Raw genomic sequence first — 17,626 nt, 5'->3', positions numbered from 1 at the left:
TAAAGATGTAAGAGAGGCCATGAACTTCCAGTGCACGGGAGACTTTCTGCCTGTTTTGTTGTAGGATATACACCCAAGGGAAAAGATATCTTCCCTTTATGGTTTAGTGCACTTAATCCATGCCAACATTTCCACGAGCTCCTCAGCAGAATTTTACATGGAGACCTATCCACAATTGTTTTTTCCTTTTCTTTTTCCTGAATTTCTTTTATTGCCAAAACCCTTAATATTTTAATTGACGAGTGTTCAAAATGATCACATTGAAAGAGGGGAGAAAGGAACTTCTTGGATATTGTGTCTCTGCAACCCCCTGCTGGCCGGCTGGTCCCCGTGGCCCCTGTTCTCCACATGCCCCTGGGCACCAGCCAAGAGGTGGGGAAGCAGCTCCGCGGACGAGTCACTCATTTTGTCAAGCTCACACAAGCGGGAAGATCGCTGTGAGGACCACCACGAGGGCTCTTGACATGGTCCCTTGGAAAATGTTCCGTGTCTCCATGTGGACGCACCATAATTCCCGTTCTGTGTCTGACCTCGTGGGTCGGCAATAGGGGAAAGGGCGGCTGTGCGCGCCTCTCGGTTAAAGCGAATGTCGTCCCTTCGTGGCACGCTAGCTAGATGATGGAGTAAGGAGGAGTTGATGGACTATTTCATTCTGTTATTTATCTTCATATCATGGAGAGATGATTTGGTGGCTGTTACAGATTTTTGAATCTGAGGAATGGAAGGAGAGGTGGGTCTTCTCCATCTGCCCTCCCCCCACTTCCCTTTGTACACACTAGACTGTTAGTTTCAGGGCAACCCTGGGCAAGATTCAGATGTAATTTGGCTTTACCGAATAAGCATTACGAGAATGTGGTGAGAACTGTCACCCTTGTTTCTAAACATCTCTCTCTTTATTGTTGTTTTTCTTTACCTTAGAAAGAAATCTTTGTTGAATTCAAAATAGATAGATAGGCTGGCTTCTTGCAGCAGGGAAAGGGTGTCTGTTGCCTAATCATTTCAATAAACAAATAATAACAGCAAAAAAAGATCCTTAAAAATAACGACACACCGTCCTGATTTCATGCAGGGCTTACATTTTGAAGCTGTTTTCCCAAAATGTTGCAAAAAGGGCAGAGAAAGTGGATTCTGGAGTTACAAAGAGATACGTGCTAGAAAAGCCAATCCTGTATTGAGTAATTTAGACACCAGCATTTCTTTGACCTTCTTTAGGTCAAGGGAAGTCCAAACCATGGGGAAAAAAAAAGTGCCTTTTAGGTCTGACCTTATTCCTCTTTTTTGAACAGGATTCAGTTGTTGCCAGGTCATGGTGTATTTAATTCCTTTAAAGAGTCCACCCCTCGGTAGCCTTTCCCCCCTGCAAGAGAGACGTGACACTTGAGGAGGAGGCTTCTTTCATGTGACCCCGTGCCCCAGCACATGCCGCACTGCTCCTCTGAAAGGGGACACGAGAGAGAGAAGATTATGTCCGTTTGCTATAAAGATAAATGTCACACATTGACTCAATTCTCTTTGAAGCTACTGTTTGTTGCCTCTCAGAATAAAGTAAATGGTTTTTATTTTAAAGACAAAGTTTCTTGTAAATGGCCACCAAGATTCCCAGGATGCCAGGCTCCTAGTTAAAAGAACTAACAAGGAGAGTTTTAGAGAGAGGGTCTCCGAAACTTATTTTACTAAACAAAATTTAAATATGCTTAGAAGCAAACTGGTGTCATACAGCTGAAGGCTAAGACTGTTTCCTGGGTCAATAGAGAGAGAAGTTTTCTGGGTACTGTTTTCTTTCATATTTACGTGATGCTATTAAAATTTATTGCAAAGCCATAGAAAGTCCAGAAAGTGAGGTAACCTCGTCCTCTACTCCCATTAGGTCTATGGTTATTAGAGCCATAATCTGGGAATGAGCACAAGGCAGGAACTTGTTTAGAAAATTCACTTTTTAATCAAGATTCAGAACTATCTGTCACTGACCTCAATTATATTTCCCCAGCGATTTAAACTTAGACTGCCTCTTGTCTAGATATCCAGATATCTAAAACTTCTTAGTTTTATCGAATAGTTAGCAATTGTTAAAATATGCATTAATAACATCAAGGTCAATAACAACAGATAAACCCAGTGATACCCATTGCTAACATGTTTTTTTATAACCTGAAATAGCATTTGAGAGACATGCCCATGAAATTCTTTTAAAAGATATTAATTCCATGTATATTGTTAGGAAGGAGGATGGGTCATCCTACACGGATGTGCACCAGTGGGCTGGTAGGCCTGGAGTGGAGTTGGTGATGAGGGTTATACGTACCCAGGGTCACCTGACATCTTGAATGCCTTTGATGTGTATGATAAGGGGTATATGTGGATACTACCTGCATACGACTTGCAGATTAGCTCGATTTTCTGCAAATTGCCACATAGGCTCTAATAAGAGAAAGCTTGATATCAAGGCCTACGAAACAGTTACATTGGTTTTAAAAATTTCTACCTTGAGTTAAAGCAAGCAAGTTCATGAAAGCCTCCATGATTTTTCCCCCAGTGATATGTGTTGTTATTGCTTTATGGATTTATATGTAACAACAGGTAGAACACCAAACCGGAAGTGAAGATATTGGCTCTAATCCCAACCCTGCTACTAACTAGCTTACACCTCACTTCAGCTGCCTCATCTATAAACTGAGATAGTTGGGAATTGTCTCCAAGATTCCTTATGTTAAGATTCCTTGCTTTTCCTTTCTTATTCTTGAACTCATCTGTTAACTCAAAACAAACATAATTTTTTTTCTATTTTTTGAATTCACTATCTTGCTTCTTAAAATTCACCCTCAAACCTCCCACAAGATTGTCTCTGCCTTGTGCAGGTCTTGTCCACTGTAAATAGTTTAAACATTTACTGTGTACCTTACTAATGGTGTAGTCATACTGCATGCTTTTTAAATATCAGCTGCTCCAAATTCATTTTGGAAATAGGTGAGATGTAAGTACATGAACATCTCTCCACACCCATTCATTTGAGACATGTATTGGCGTGCTAGGTGAAAAGCATGTGCTCTTGGGCTGACACTGCGTCCACTGGGACCTGCTGGCCGCTTCCTGCACCTTTTTCTTCCATTTCCAGCACTCATTTCACTTTTTGATACTCTCTTGACCCAGCCCTTTCTGATTACTCTCATTACAGTCCAACACACATTTATTGAATTGTACATCACACCCAGAGCTGTCTGGGTGCGGCAGACACACGGGTAAAGACCTCTTGTCTTGCCCCAGCCAGCCCCTCCTCCCCCGCTTCCTCCCCTTCTCTTTTCCACCTCTCTCTTTTCCCTGCTGAGCTGAACTTGGCCATCAGAGTTCTGCCTAGGCTGAGCTGGACCCTACCCGCGTAGCACAGTGGACACCTGCTCCTTTATTTTCTCCAGGCTTCTGTGACAAACCACCCTTTTGGGCCAGGCCCTGAGCTATGAATTTATGTGATGTCAGTTGTTTAAATTTACATCTGCTGTCCTGCTGAGTTTCCTGCTTTGGAAGGTACGACTAGAGCCTATCATCACTACTATTATTGCAACAGCTACTACCAGGAGCTTTCATTTACTGTGTGACAGGCGTTTTACACGCGTTTAGTATCTCTCTTATTCCAATAATACTGTTGTCTGTGAGGAGAATGTGTATTCTCCAAAGAAGCAAAGTAGTAACTATCCATGCCACTGGGTCTGTTAGCATTTGGTGAGATTTAATTTTGTTTGTGGTGATATTAGCCAGCTAGTGATACCTTTGGGGAAATTGTTTATCAGACAGTTGTAAACTAGGTGAAATAATGAACGTCTGCAACCTATTGCCTTAAGAATGTGTGGTTTGGTCTGAAGAAGTGGTTGTATTTCCTTAGCCTCTAAATTTGAGTGAAATTTACAGCTGTCAGTTCCTTGAAAATAGTTTGGCATACAAACTAGACTATATCCTCACTTCCTCCGTTAGACAGGGAGGACATCCTACTAAAATATCAAAAAACATTTAATAAATAAAAATGCAGATGTTGCCAGGGGAGATTAATGGCCAACTTTGAAAATCGATCCTTGTATTACGGTGACTTTTATCATTTGGGTTCTGTCTTCTTCCTTTCCTGCCATGATCAGTTAAAAATTTCAAACAGTTATAGTAGTGTGGTGCTTCGGCACATTTCATGCCGTTAGTTTCTCTTCATTATGAGTATTCTAATTTTTTTCCCAGTCAATCCAAGGACACCTTAATTTGTACACGATTCGTGTATCTTTTGGTATTAATTAAAGGAAGCATAGCTCCAAAATAAAATAGATTCATATGAAATGCTACTATGCACGATTTAATGTAGTGGGCTCTGTAATGCACACTAGGGAGTGGGGGGATCAGAACAAATAAGGAAGATTTTGGTCATATTCAGCAAAGTGGGGTGTCCAGGGGGCGCTGGCCATGTTCCTTTGGTCAGTTAATGCCTTTTTATTGCCCTCCTGTGATGTGCCAGGAAACCTCAGGTCAGTGGAGGACATCTCCATTTTTCTGTCCTCTCCCGACAATTCTGTAAAATTAGGCCGGATAGATACTGGGAAAATGGGGATTAGTGGCAGCCTGTTTGTGTATGTCTTTCTTACTATTTTGATGTTCTTACAACCCCAAATAGACATCATTATCATTTGTTCCTCTCTGGTTTATGACAATAATCTCACCTAGAGGCCTGGTTCAGCCTTTTCTCTCAAATCTGTGATTCAATGTGTAGTCTTTGTGATCAAGATACTGGAGTGGAAGAAATGACGATGAAGGATAGAAAATGAGAGGCCAGATTAGGGACAGGATTCCAGGTCAGCAGAGGCAATCAACAAAAACACCAGGAAAGCTAAAGGCAGGTTAATAAAAAAAGCGCATGTTTATAGGCCTCTACAAAGTGTGAAAGAACCGTCAATCCCACCCCATCCCCCAATCAGAAAAGGAAATGCTTGGGACGAAAACATCACAAGTAGACTTTCCAGACTTGAAGGTATATTTTTAGCAGATTCTTTTTCAGGTTGCTTGGTTAGGGTAACCAGTATTGCTTATTTTACCTGTCATAGTGAAACAGAATTTTTGGAATGCCCTAAGTGTATTCCAGAACTCTTCTGGTTCCATCCATGATAAGTGGTCCTTTGCATACAGAGACTCAGTTGACTCGATGAATAAATAATAAGATGATTTTAAAGTTTACACATGAGAATATATCCTTTTAAAATGATAAAAGTAATGTGAGCATTAAAAAATCCAGTGTGTATAGAAGAATATAAAATAAAAACAGAAGTTTCCCTCTCCGACCCCTTCCTTTTAATCCACAGTTCTCCAGAGGTAACTGCTTAATGGTTTCTTGGGTGTGCTTACGGACCATTTTCATACAAATAAAAGGATATCGTCTTTTGTTTCATTTACTCATCCCTTTCTTTCTACTCCTTGTCTTTTTTTGCTCAAGCAAATCCCAGGTTTTGTATACATTTGCCTGTAAGTATTACCATGTATATTATTTCCAGCAGAGAAAAACTTTAAAAAACACAACAAAACGCAGTAACTATTATCACATCAAACGGGATCAACGATGGTTTCATGATTTTATGGAATGCCTGGGTTACAATCAGTATTCCTTCAGTTATCTCGGACGTGTCTTTTTTTTTTATAATAATATTTTTTTATTATATTATGTTAGTCACCATACAGTACATCCCTGGTTTTTGATGTAAAGTTCGATGATTCATTAGTTGCGTATAGGAAGTGTCTTTTTATAATTGCTCTGCTCGAGTCAGGATCAAAATCAGCTTCACACCTTGTATTTGTTTGATATGTCTCCATAACCGGGTGCCTTTCCCCAGAGCCATTTCCTTGAAGAGACTGTCATCTGTTCTGTAGAATTTCCAACATTCTGGATTTGGCTGATTCTGTCCCCTGGGCATGTGGGTTTACTGTGTTGTTGCTATTTTAACCACCTGTATTTCTGGTAAACTTCTACATAGAGGCTTGATTGAATTATTTTTGTAGGAATATTTCATAGGTGGCTTATCAGAAGGCCCACGATGTCTGTCCCCTTTTCAGTGATGTTAAGCTTAATGAGTGGCTTTAGGTGTTGTCAGCTTGACCCATCCTTTATAAAGTTTCCTGTCAGCCTTTTATCTCACTGTATTAGCAACAACTCATTCTCATTTTTTAGAAAACAAAAATAGAATCCGCCTAGACATAGAGGTTCCTATCTTGCTTTATCCACAAATTCTAATATCTTGGACATGTTCCTATGTCAGCATCTCTAGATCTAGTTCATTTTAGAAAATGGCTTCATATATTCTATTATATGAGTGTATGATGACTTATCTAATCAGTTTGGAAATATTTCTGATCCTTCATGATGAAGAAAGGAAAGTCTGAGTCTTCGACTTTAGTTCCCGTATCCCCAGACTACAGAAGCTGGTGTGGCACTGAGCGATAGAAGGGGATAGCCCAGACATGTAGCAACACAGTGTCACAGCAGAGACCCTTTCCTGCGGGGGTGGAGGAGGAGACAGTTATCTTAGCTTTCCTTGGAGGAAGTAGTTGGTTTGTTTGCTTTCCTGAAAAACTGAAGCGTTTGTGACTGCCTTGTGGTAGCCCTTCCCAAAGCGGGTGCTGGGGCCCAGGGCAGAGGAAGGCAGTGGGTCTCGTTCGCGACAACCAGAGGGACAGAAAGAAGCAGGTGAAAACCCCTGACCTTAAGACCCCTTGATGGCCAAATGGGCAGTAGCGTTTGCTCAAGACGTAACTGAACAAGTCGACAGTGGGATCCTAAAAGTCGTCTCCATCAGAGCTCGGTTTGTGAGGTTTATGATGGCTGTTTGGTGTTCAGTGTGGTGCAGGGCATCCCATTTGATTTGTCTGTATTTCTTGCTGTTTTCTAAGTTTAGGAAATTCAGGTATGGCCTCAAGTCTGGAGATTTCCTTCAGGAAACAAAAGCCCCTGAAGTCAAGCTTTTCTGGGCTGAACTAGGCCAGGCCAGGCAAAGCCCCTTTGCAGACGCCTTCCTGGGGGTGGGATGGCCTTTGAGAGCAAGACCGCGGCAGCTTTTGAAAGACGGAACCCACGTGGAAGTAATGAGATGAACGTGGGTTTCTACTTGAAGAAAAGCAGTGATGAAACTTCCTCGTGGATAAAGTCTTGGAAATGCCTACGGAAAATACCACATCACTTCTAGTGCTCTTTACATAGCAATGCATGTGAATAAGTGGATGCAGTGTACGTTTTTGTTTTCCTCAATTTTTCTTTCTTTCTCCCTCTTCCAAGCCTCAGAAGAGGAAAGCGGAAAGCCTTTCCAGTGTCCGATATGTGGTTTGGTTATCAAAAGGAAGAGTTACTGGAAACGGCACATGGTGATTCACACAGGTTTAAAAAGTCATCAGTGTCCGCTCTGTCCATTCCGGTGTGCTCGCAAGGACAATCTCAAATCCCACATGAAGGTAAGCCACCTGCGGACGGGCCTCACAGAGAGGCAGGCACAGCCCGAGCTCTTGCACATGGTCCAGTGCAGGAGGCTTCCAGGCAGAAGAGGGGCCGCCGGTGGAGCTGACGGAATGCAGCTGTTCGTTGTCCCAAGGTCGTGTGCAGCACCAATGAAGCATGTGGCAAAGGGTCTCCTCTGTAATGTTATTCCCATCCTTTCTACAACCCAGAACTTAAAGGCAAAGAGAAGCTTCGGTATCCAAATGATAGATGTAATGTAGAGCCCTTTCCTATTGGGGGAGCGGCAGCCTACCTTGGCCTTGCATGGCAATGCATGTCTGGGGTGCTGGGAGGAAGACTTAGGGAAGAGCAAGAAGTGGGAAAGACCAGGACGGGCTGCTGGACCCGAGGCCCAGAGAGGGGTCCGTCCTCTTCTGCTGTTGCTTTGCTCTCCAGCTTACAAACCCACAGGAACACCCAGAGGCTCATTTAGGAGGTGTGAGGACCTTGAAAGACACCTGGGCTCTAGCTTTTGCCCTGTGTGAGACTGGGGGGGACCTATTCCTGACAAGACTGGGCCCTCCCGAGGCTGTCTGTGTGTGTGTGCTGTCCTAACTTCCAGGATCACATTTAACAAACATCTAAGGACATCATTTTCAGTGTCTTTATTAAAAACAACTGCGTTTCGCTCTTAATGTGAGATGGAGAAAACTTAGTCATCTCGAAATCTTTCTGGCAGACCCCATTACTAATAAAGGTTTACTCTGAAATTCAAGGAAGAAAATCACAAGATCAAAAGAGCATGGGCTCTTGAATTTGATAGACCTGCATTTAAATCTTACTGTGCAACTTACTAGATAAGTGGCCTTGAGCAAATGAACTTTAGGCTCTCAATTTTCTCCTCTGTTCAACAAGAACAATGATGTTTATCTGGAAGAGTTGTCATGACTATTTAAGGAGATAATGGTTTTTTTTTTTTTTTTTAAGATTTTATTTATTTATTTGACAGAGATAGAGACAGCCAGTGAGAGAGGGAACACAAGCAGGGGGAGTGGGAGAGGAAGAAGCAGGCTCATAGCGGAGGAGCCTGATGTGGGGCTCGATCCCATCACGCCGGGATCACACCCTGAGCCGAAGGCAGACGCTTAACCGCTGTGCCACCCAGGCGCCCCTAAGGAGATAATGTTAGCAAAGTGTCTGACACAGAAATGTTCAATAGTAGTTATTTAATTTCGATAACTGTCTTTGAACACCTTTATTTTCCCACTGATATTTTCAATATGGCTTGGCTGTTGACATTGTTTATAACATTTTTACTTCCTGCCATAAGAAATGTAATATAGGTACATAATTAAGGTATTTGCTTGTTTTCAAAACCTTGTAGTCTAATCCATCTGAATAGATCAGTGATCTCCATTTAGAATTGCAGCTCTAAAAAAGTGTGATCAGACAGAACCTCTCCTGATTTTAAGCGTAGAAGATTAAAAAGAAAAATTAAATCCACGATGTAATTTGTATCCTATCATTTGCTTTTTTCTCCTGGGAGTAGCTTGCCCTTCATCTTCAGAATCCATTGAACCAGGAGTTCTGGTCGGTTGGATTTTACTGAGCCTACTTAGTTTTTCCATTCCCCTCCGCATCCTCTATCACCTCTTCCCAAAGCAAAATCTCGTATTTTACACCTGCAAAGTGGATTTCATTAGCAGGATGGGACTTCAAAAGGAATGCCTTTAAAACTAAAATTTGTTTTCGTTTCTGTGTCCTACGCTGTGTTTAGAAATCAGGTCTGGCAAATTTAAAGCTTCAGTGAGCAGAAAACTTGCATCTAGCCTGACACCTTGTAAGCTTGGTTTCAGCTCAGGGTCACATAAAACAACCTATTTATAAATCCATGGAAAAAAAGCTGGGTTTTCAATAGCAGGAACTACTGACCCTGAAACTACAGGGAGATGAGTTGGGTGCCTTGATGATACAGACGGTCGGCCATGACAGTGTTACAGATGAGAGCTGCAAGGGCTTTGCGGGTCGCGGGGTCTCAGAATGCTTTCAGAACAAATCAATAACCAGTACAATAAAGCAGTTGTGTGAAATAACTACTTTATTCAAACTCATGGTGTCCTCACCTGTTGAGCCACGACTCCAGCTTTTGATAAGGGAAGTGTGAGAAGGGCTCATGCAAGTTTAATTTTATCAAATGGTGTACGCTTTCTTTTCTCTCTTCTCCACCTCACGGATGGGCTGTTTTCTTTCTTTAATTAAACAATTCATGCTTTTGATTTGATTTGACGTACTTCCGTTTTGAGACATTTTTGTGAACACGGTCTACATAGGAGGATAGTGGCGGTGGTCTTGCGAATAGACATCTTCTGCTGCATTCACGAGAGACTAAAAATATGAATGGATTTTCCACAACGAATCCAGCTTGTGAAGTGGGGGCAGGTGTCGCCTATAGATTAAAATCTCACACTGCGTGCGGTCAGAAAGACCTCAGTTAGAATCTCAGTTCCACGACTTTTAGTAGCTGTGAGACTTTGGGCGAATCATTTAACCTCTCCCAGCCTTCGTTTCCACTCCTGGAGATAGTCATCCGATCTGTCACCTGGAGTCCGGAGTCATTAGAAGGGTTAAATGAGATAATGGACATCAAGCAACTGAATACAGGGCCCGGCAAGGAGCACACTCAGGAAATGTAGCTAGCCCGGTCATTACCATCCAAGAGTTCTCGGAGCTAGCGTTTACATTTGGAAATAAAGTTATGATGTGGGATAAAAAAGGACTCTAAATTTTATTGCCTTTTTTTGTGATAAATCTTTAATGGTGAAAATTTAGGAAAAGTGGTAAATGGCAAGAATATAAAATCGACCCTGAATCCCATCACCCAGAAATAACGATTATTATGATTCTAACGTATATCCTTCCATATTGATAATATGGACTTATTTAAGACAAATTGGGATTCTACTTTATTTGTTCAACAAGGACAGTATTTACTGTGTTCCCACTCAGTGCTGGGCACTGTACATTTTTTATTTTTTTTTATTTTTTAAACCTGACCTTCCTCCTCCGTAGATCTCGCAAACGTTTTTATGGGCAGCCAAGGAAGGAGCTTGTAAATGCCTCCAGCTTCCTCAGGGTTATCTTAGATTTCCATTAAGTCTTTTACAACTTTCCTGGATGAGTGAGCATATAGGAATTAAATACAAAATTCATAAGCCAAGACTGAACAGAAAAGGTGAGGACTGCTAAAATAAAGAACATTGGTGAAGCAATGGCAAGAACCCGGGCAAGGGTCAGAGTGCTGAGTCTTGCTGGTCTGGGGCCTGCCACTTAAGGAGTCTGAGGAAGCCCCTTCCCTGCCGGGCCGGGTCCCCTAAGGGGTGGAGCAGGTGTGTGCCAAGGCTTCCTCACGTTCATCCCACCGCCACCAGGGAATGGACCTCATGATGTAACAGCGCCTTTAGGTGCTCCTGGTGCAAAATGACTGGTCCGTCAGCGTGCCTCTCCGTGGCCTGGAAAGAATGATATGCTTTAGACAAGCATTTCTTCACATTAGCGGACTTAGAGGGACTTTAAAGCCAATTTTAGGCTAAAGAGATTAAAAACGATCACAGAAAATGCTTTTCTGTCAGGACAGAAGGGAAGAAACTGCAGCGGGAGGACAGAGGGACTCCTTCTCTCAAAGGCCCAGTGAGACATCTCGCCCCTTTGGGAAGGTGTAGCCCAAATAAAATGACAGGTGCGAGAGTCAACACCGCGGCCCCTGTTTTCCTCTAAACCGACACTGAGGTTTCCACAACTAAATATAGCAAAGCCAGGATCTGGTGGAAAAGAAGCCACGTAAAAATACTTGCGCCCAGACTCTTCTCAGTCCAGGGCTCCCTTTCGACTTTAGAACTTGGGCTCGCTCTCTGTCGTTTTCCTTCTTCCAGAAGCTGCTTCCGGAACTTCTGTTCTTGGATTAGCTCCTCTCCTGTCCCGGTCAATAGATGTAAGGACACTTCTGAAATGGAATCCACCCCACCACACTGCTCCCGGGACGACGGAAGCATTCTGCCTCGTGACCCTTGCCACCTGGTCCTGGGCACGCTCTAGTCAGCACCTGTCAGGGGCCTGTGGGGCTGTGACCCGAGCCCCCATGGTGCCTGCTCCTGCGGGAATTGGGTGGAGGAGATGGTGGGGTATCTTCACGATTCTGTGAGAAAGCAAAATGAGGTGATCAGCTCCAGAGTGAAATCCCTCTGTTGTGAAAGAACAGAGAGAGGTGATGTTAACCACCAGTGACAAATGTGTCCCTAACGCCCAGCCCCTCCCCACCTGGTAGAGGGGAAGCCTTTTTAATGAGCAAGGCCTTGCTGCAACTGAATTGAAGTTTATATGGTTATTTCTGAGAAATGCCTGCTTTGGGGGACCCAGAATCTCCTTGGCTGTTTTTTTCAAAAAGCCACAGTGGGGTGCTGTAGCGACAGGATCTCACCATTAACTTTTAATTTCTTTGCTTTTGTTGGTCACTTAACATTATTTAAAAGTATGTTTTGGCTGGTGAATAATGCTTTTGGATTGCATTCAGAATGCATAAACAGCTGTAGTAAAACTTGCTCTCTTGGAAAGGAAGCCTAGCAGAGGGGCCAGGTGGGGCAGTGAATTAAGGAACTAGCCCTTAACCTTTCTTAGACCTGGGTTCAAATCCCGCTTAGGTCACCACTGGAAGATGAGGTGTCAGTTCTGTTTTGGTTTTGAATCCCAATCACTTGCTTGTCCAGATCCCACAACTCCCCGAATCATTTGGCCCAAATGTACACAATTGGCAGTTTCTACGCAAGGGAGGGGCAGTCCTGAAATAGCAGGGTGTAGCAGGTCAGCACTGAAGTACATTGGCAGAGCTGAATGTGGAAGTTACAAGCTGACGAGCACCTGCCAGCTCGCAGCCTGGCTCAGTCCAGTGCAATGATTTCCTCACTTTTTCAAGCACTAAATTTGGTAGGGACAGGAAGAAAAAGCTTCTTCCAATTTTTACAGGTATTGTGCATGCAGGACTGGAACTGGATTTAAAAGTCTGCATTCTTTCATGGCAGACATCAGAATCTGGAACCCACTGGAACCACATTTGGGAAAACATTGGTTTCACCTTGCCGAGAATACTTGGCGGGGATCAGACCTTGGTTTTTCTCCCACTCTACTTTGCTTGCTTCGTATGGACGTTTGGTCAAGCCACTGACTCTGGGGTTTCAGTCTCCCCGTCTATGAAACGGGAATACCCCGGAGACATCATTTTCCACATTCTTAATTACCTAGAGAAGCGTTCTGAAAATTGAAATTACGTTTGCAAAACAGAGCTAATTCTCTGAGTGACAATAATCGGGTGCGTGCAACTTATTCTTATTGTGAGAGGAGTTACTTGACAGGTTGCGTCTTTTGACCCCCAGCTGGTAATTATGTAAGTTCGCACTGTGCTGGGTTTATATTTTCTCTGAAGACCCACCGAGATGAGACGACTAGAATATTAGGAGGATTCTCCTGAAAACAGCCTCCATTGGCAGGCAGCGTCCTCCATTGTGAGTGTGGCTCTAATCATGGGCTCTTAACCTACGTAGACCCGCGTTCTGTTTAGGGACAGACCTCATCACCTAACGCAGGCTAACGAAATGCTCCTCTGGTCTTTCTGTTTCCTGGGCCAGCCCTTGGTACTGTGAGGAAATGGTTGATGAATAGCCTGCATATACAACGAGGCATTTTCCGTAAGCACATGGTGGAGAGCTCATTCTTCTTGCTTCTTCGTCAGGTTCATCAGCACCAGGACCGGGGAGAGACCTTTCAGTGCCAGCTATGCCCTTTCACTTCCTCACGCCACTTCAGCCTGAAACTCCACATGCGTTGCCATCAGCACTTCCTGAGGACAGAAGCCAAGGTGAAGGAGGAGATCCCAGACCCAGATGTCAAGGGATCTCCCCACCTCAGTGACAGTGCCTGCCTTGGGCAGCAAAGGGAAGGAGGAGGGACAGAGCTAGTGGGGACCATGATGACGTCCAACACTCCAGAGAGGACTAGCCAGGGTGGGGCTGGCGTCTCGCCTTTGCTGGTGAAGGAGGAACCCAAGGAAGATAACGGCCTGCCAACCTCCTTTACTCTGAATGCTGCCGACAGGCCGGCCAACCACACAAAGCTGAAAGACCCCTCCGAGTATGTGGCCAACAGTGCGTCAGCATTGTTCAGCCAGGACATCTCTGTTAAGATGGCGTCTGATTTTCTCATGAAGCTGTCAGGTACTTGAATAGGGTTGTATTCTCTCTCTCTTTCTCTCTCTTTCTCTACCAGGATTCTCATCTATTAAATGAGCTGGTAGTACTAGATGATTTCAAGGTCCCTTTAGATTCTAATCATTTGCACTTTCATAAATTTTCTCCTTGACCTTTTTTTTTTTTCCAGTCCTTTGGAAGTAGTCATTGTTGTGGTTTGGGTCTAGAAACAACTTGTTGATTTCCTTCTGGTTTTTCCCCTTTATGGGTTCTTGTTGTGGGGGACAGGTCACATGGTGAGCCAAGTTGGTAACAGTTCTTTGTGTGACCTTGGGCCATATTTAACTTGTCTCTGCATTTGTTCTTTTAAAGTGCTCGTGCGGAATGTCTCATTTTGCATTATTCAAGTTCTTTATTGCCTTAATTTGAAAGAGTTTTTAAGGACATATATACAGAGACTACTGTTAGGAATTATAGTTTTAAAATTTGAGCAAATGATAGAAATTATCTTTACATTATTTTTTCCACTAGAAAAATTTTTGTTGTAATAAAATATGCCTAACATGAAATTTACCATTTTAACCATTTTTAAGTATACAGTTCTTTGTCATTAAGTACATTCCTGTTGTGTAACCAATGCCACCATCCATCTCCAGATTTTTCATCATCCCAAACTGAAACCTCATACCCATTAAACAATAATTCCCCATTCTGCCCTGCCCACAGTCCCTGGTCACCACCAGTCTACCTTCTGCCTCTATGAATTTAACTACTTTAGGTGCCTCATGTAAAGTGGGAAAAAAAAAAAAAACTTAAAAAAAAATTCTTTCCCAACTACCCCATTGCCTTTTGGAAAGAAGATGAAATATGTTATAAAAATGTATTATTATTGACATCATGTTCATCATCAGATTATACATGGTGCTTTGTTTCATTTTTGTCCTTTTTTTCCCCCCAGTTTCTTTGAATAAGTTGTGGAGTTGAGTAGGGGGTGTGGCGGTACTGAGGGAGGACTGTTTTTCCTGACTGTTGGGAGTGATAAAACATGACGTGGGATTGTGCTGCTACTTGTTACATTTTTAAAAGTATGATTTTAAATTGTAAAAGAGATGCGGAGGGTGGGGAAAGGTCGGCTGAGAGTTGGTTCTGTCTTTCAGTGAAGATGGCAGTCCCCACGATGATTTCCAAATGCCATTTCAGCTCTTTGGAGATTGACAATACCCTTTTAAATGGAGAATAATTGGTCACCGCCTTCCTTTAAATGGACTGTGAGTCGCATTTCACTAAATGTCATTGCCAGGTGAATTAGAGGTTCAGCTTCACTCGCTTGGAAGTCCCTTTGCTCAGTGACACTTCAGTGAGGTGTCTTGGAATGTCCCCAGTACCCCAGATCTTTGCCCCTCAGGAGCGAGCAACACTAGTTGGAAGAAACGAGGAAAGGTAGGGGACAGGACATGAGGTGTCAGAAATGACCCAGGGAGTCAGGTAGGGCAGGGAATGTAACAGCCAGGCGCTCCAACCCGCCAGCCCACAGTGTGAGTGCGGAGTCGTCCACTGGAACTGGTCAGGCCACAGGAAGCCAAGTGTCTCTGTCTGTGGCCTTGAAGAAATCGCAAATTGGGGAGGGGGGCTCCCTTCTCCTCTCCGCCCCTCCCTGCCTCACCCCTCCGCCTGCCTTCTCCCACCCCAATCTAGGGGAAAATGTTTTTGTAGAGTCTTCGAGTTTTCTCTTTAAATATTTTTGAAAATGTGGGGGAAATGCAAACTTCTAGTTTTCCTTTCACTGCTGATCTTTTAGGCTTCACCTCCGACGGCAGGGGGGTAGGGCGGGGCGGGAGAGGGTACAGGGTGTACATCTCTGGTTTTTCCTGGATGGTCTCTCCCACCAATATTATAGCAAAAGGGCTCCTTTTCTGGGCTCTTCTAGTGCACTCCCAAGGGAAGGAATGCAAATGGCATGTTCAACTGGTGTGGTTTAAACATGGGACGTTTCCTTACTTAACAGATCAGGGGAGACTAAGTGGGAGGGGGGCGGTGAGTAGCTCTTAGTATGGGGTTACTGCCTTTACTCCAGGACTGCAAGAAGTTTTTAAATCAGGAGGAAGGGGAGAGGGGATGAGGAAGGATTGGTCTTCGGAGAAGACACTTGGTGTATGATACACTACTCCTGCTGGGCTCAGGCTGTAATTAGCTCCCAACCCAATCTCAGGGAGCTTAAGATCAGGCCTGCTGAGAGCCAGCACTGCAAACAGGAGAGACTCAAGAGAAGCCAGTTGGGTAGGTTGGGGTGAAAGACTGCACAGAAGCCTTACACTGTGATCTGTTTTCTCAGTTAGTTATTGATGGGACTTGTTTACAGTTTGACAGTGGGAGTATTTACTGACTGATCAATTGGCGTAAGAAAACAGATAACAAATGCACACTATTTATGCAAAAGGCCCATGCAGCTATTTTCTGTTGGCTTACTAGAGGTCCTGAAACCTGACTTGTATGCACTGTTACCTAGCAACCTGTTACAAAGTCACCGGGGAGTGAGATGCATGGGTAATTTTTTTTGTGTGTGCATATTTGGATGTAAATGTAAACTTGGTAACTGTGGCTGTGCAGCCCACAGGAGGAGAAGATATATTAAAAGGAAAGGAATACATTTTCTGGGGGGATTTTTTTTTTTCTTTAATTTCCACTAATTCTCTGGTTGGTCGGGCCTTATCACTGATAGCTGCTGTCACTGTGGTGCTCCGCCTGGCTGTGTCTGTGAATACGATCCTGGGACCCAAAGGTCAGATCCCAGGGAGCTGTGGCTGAGTTTCTAGCTCTTGCCATCATCAGATGCGGTGCCGTAGTGGTTAGTATCGGGCCTTGTCCCTCGGCGTCATAACGGCGCCATTGTTCTTGCAGCGAATTTTTGAGCCGGGCTCTGTGCGTGCACCTGCTGGGACTGTAGGGTGCAGCTGTTGGTGGGCACCAAGTCTGCGAGTCTCTGTGCCAGCCACATCACTACAGAACTGGAGCACAGTGACAGATTCAAGCGTGCACATACCTACTTGTTCCCAAAGAGAGATGGAAAACACTTGATTCTTTCTTGCTTGGTTATTAAGGGAGGTCTTTCTTGCTCCTTCAACTAAAACTAAGCATCAAGATGACTTAATGGAACCCAGTGGGATTAAAAAATCGCTGGTAGAATGCTGTTTTCAACAGACTCTAAATCCTTCCCCCCCAGTCTCCGTTTTAAGGTTTTTCCCAGTCTATGTGATTGTGAAATCAAGCCCCTTCTCTGATCTATCAACGAATACTCTGCTGAGCCCGCACTTAACATTCCATAGTCCTTCGGGATTAATGTTGCTCCCCTAGAACCGAGGCTCCCAGGCTTAGCACCGTAATTGATTCAGGGAAGAGGATGGGGAAGCCCCTGCTGCTGGCTTTCTGGGCCGATGGAAAAAATCATTTTGTAAACTTCGCTCAGGGTTTCAGCCTCAGAGGCAGGCCATGGAGGACTGTAACCCTACATATTTGCATAGATCTTTCTTGGAACCCGGAAAACCCAGGCAGAATCGTGGAATGTCCGAGCAGGTGATCCAGTGGTCGCATGACTGGGGCATGCAGGGGAGAGGCCCTCACTCAACCGTGGAGCACCTAAGTTCCTGCTGCTTCTGAGCCTTCTCTCCCTTCACTAGCAGCAAGTGTAAACTCAGCTGCACATTATACTTACCTGGGGAGTTTCTAAAAATGCCAGGGCCCAGCCCCACTCCCAGAAGTTAGGATTTCATTGGTCTAGGAAGGGACCTCGTCAGTGGCATTTTCTTTAAAATCCTCCAATGATTCTCATATGCAGCTGGGACTGAGGCCCACCGATGTGGAATGTGCACTTGGTACCTGATACAGTTTCTTCAGTATAGCTATGGTTCTGTGGTGGTTTTTTTATTTTGTTTTTGTTTTTTCAGTAAAGCTCTCC

The 17,626-nt window shown here is 43.9% G+C and overlaps 1 protein-coding gene across 1 annotated transcript in view; it reads left to right on the top strand.

Moving 5' to 3' along the window:
• ZNF827 (zinc finger protein 827) overlaps positions 1-17,626 on the top strand; it is a 161,616-nt gene that overhangs the window by 33,333 nt on the left and 110,657 nt on the right. The window contains exons 3-4 of the mRNA XM_026499427.4: positions 7,286-7,458; positions 13,221-13,701. Coding sequence (XP_026355212.1) covers positions 7,286-7,458; positions 13,221-13,701 — 654 coding nt within the window. The remainder of the gene's footprint in view (positions 1-7,285; positions 7,459-13,220; positions 13,702-17,626) is intronic.

Source organism: Ursus arctos, unplaced genomic scaffold, assembly GCF_023065955.2.
Source record: "Ursus arctos isolate Adak ecotype North America unplaced genomic scaffold, UrsArc2.0 scaffold_11, whole genome shotgun sequence".
Taxonomy (NCBI): domain Eukaryota; kingdom Metazoa; phylum Chordata; class Mammalia; order Carnivora; family Ursidae; genus Ursus; species Ursus arctos.
Note: the sequence above shows the minus strand (reverse complement) of the source record. Positions and strands in the feature narration are given on the sequence as shown.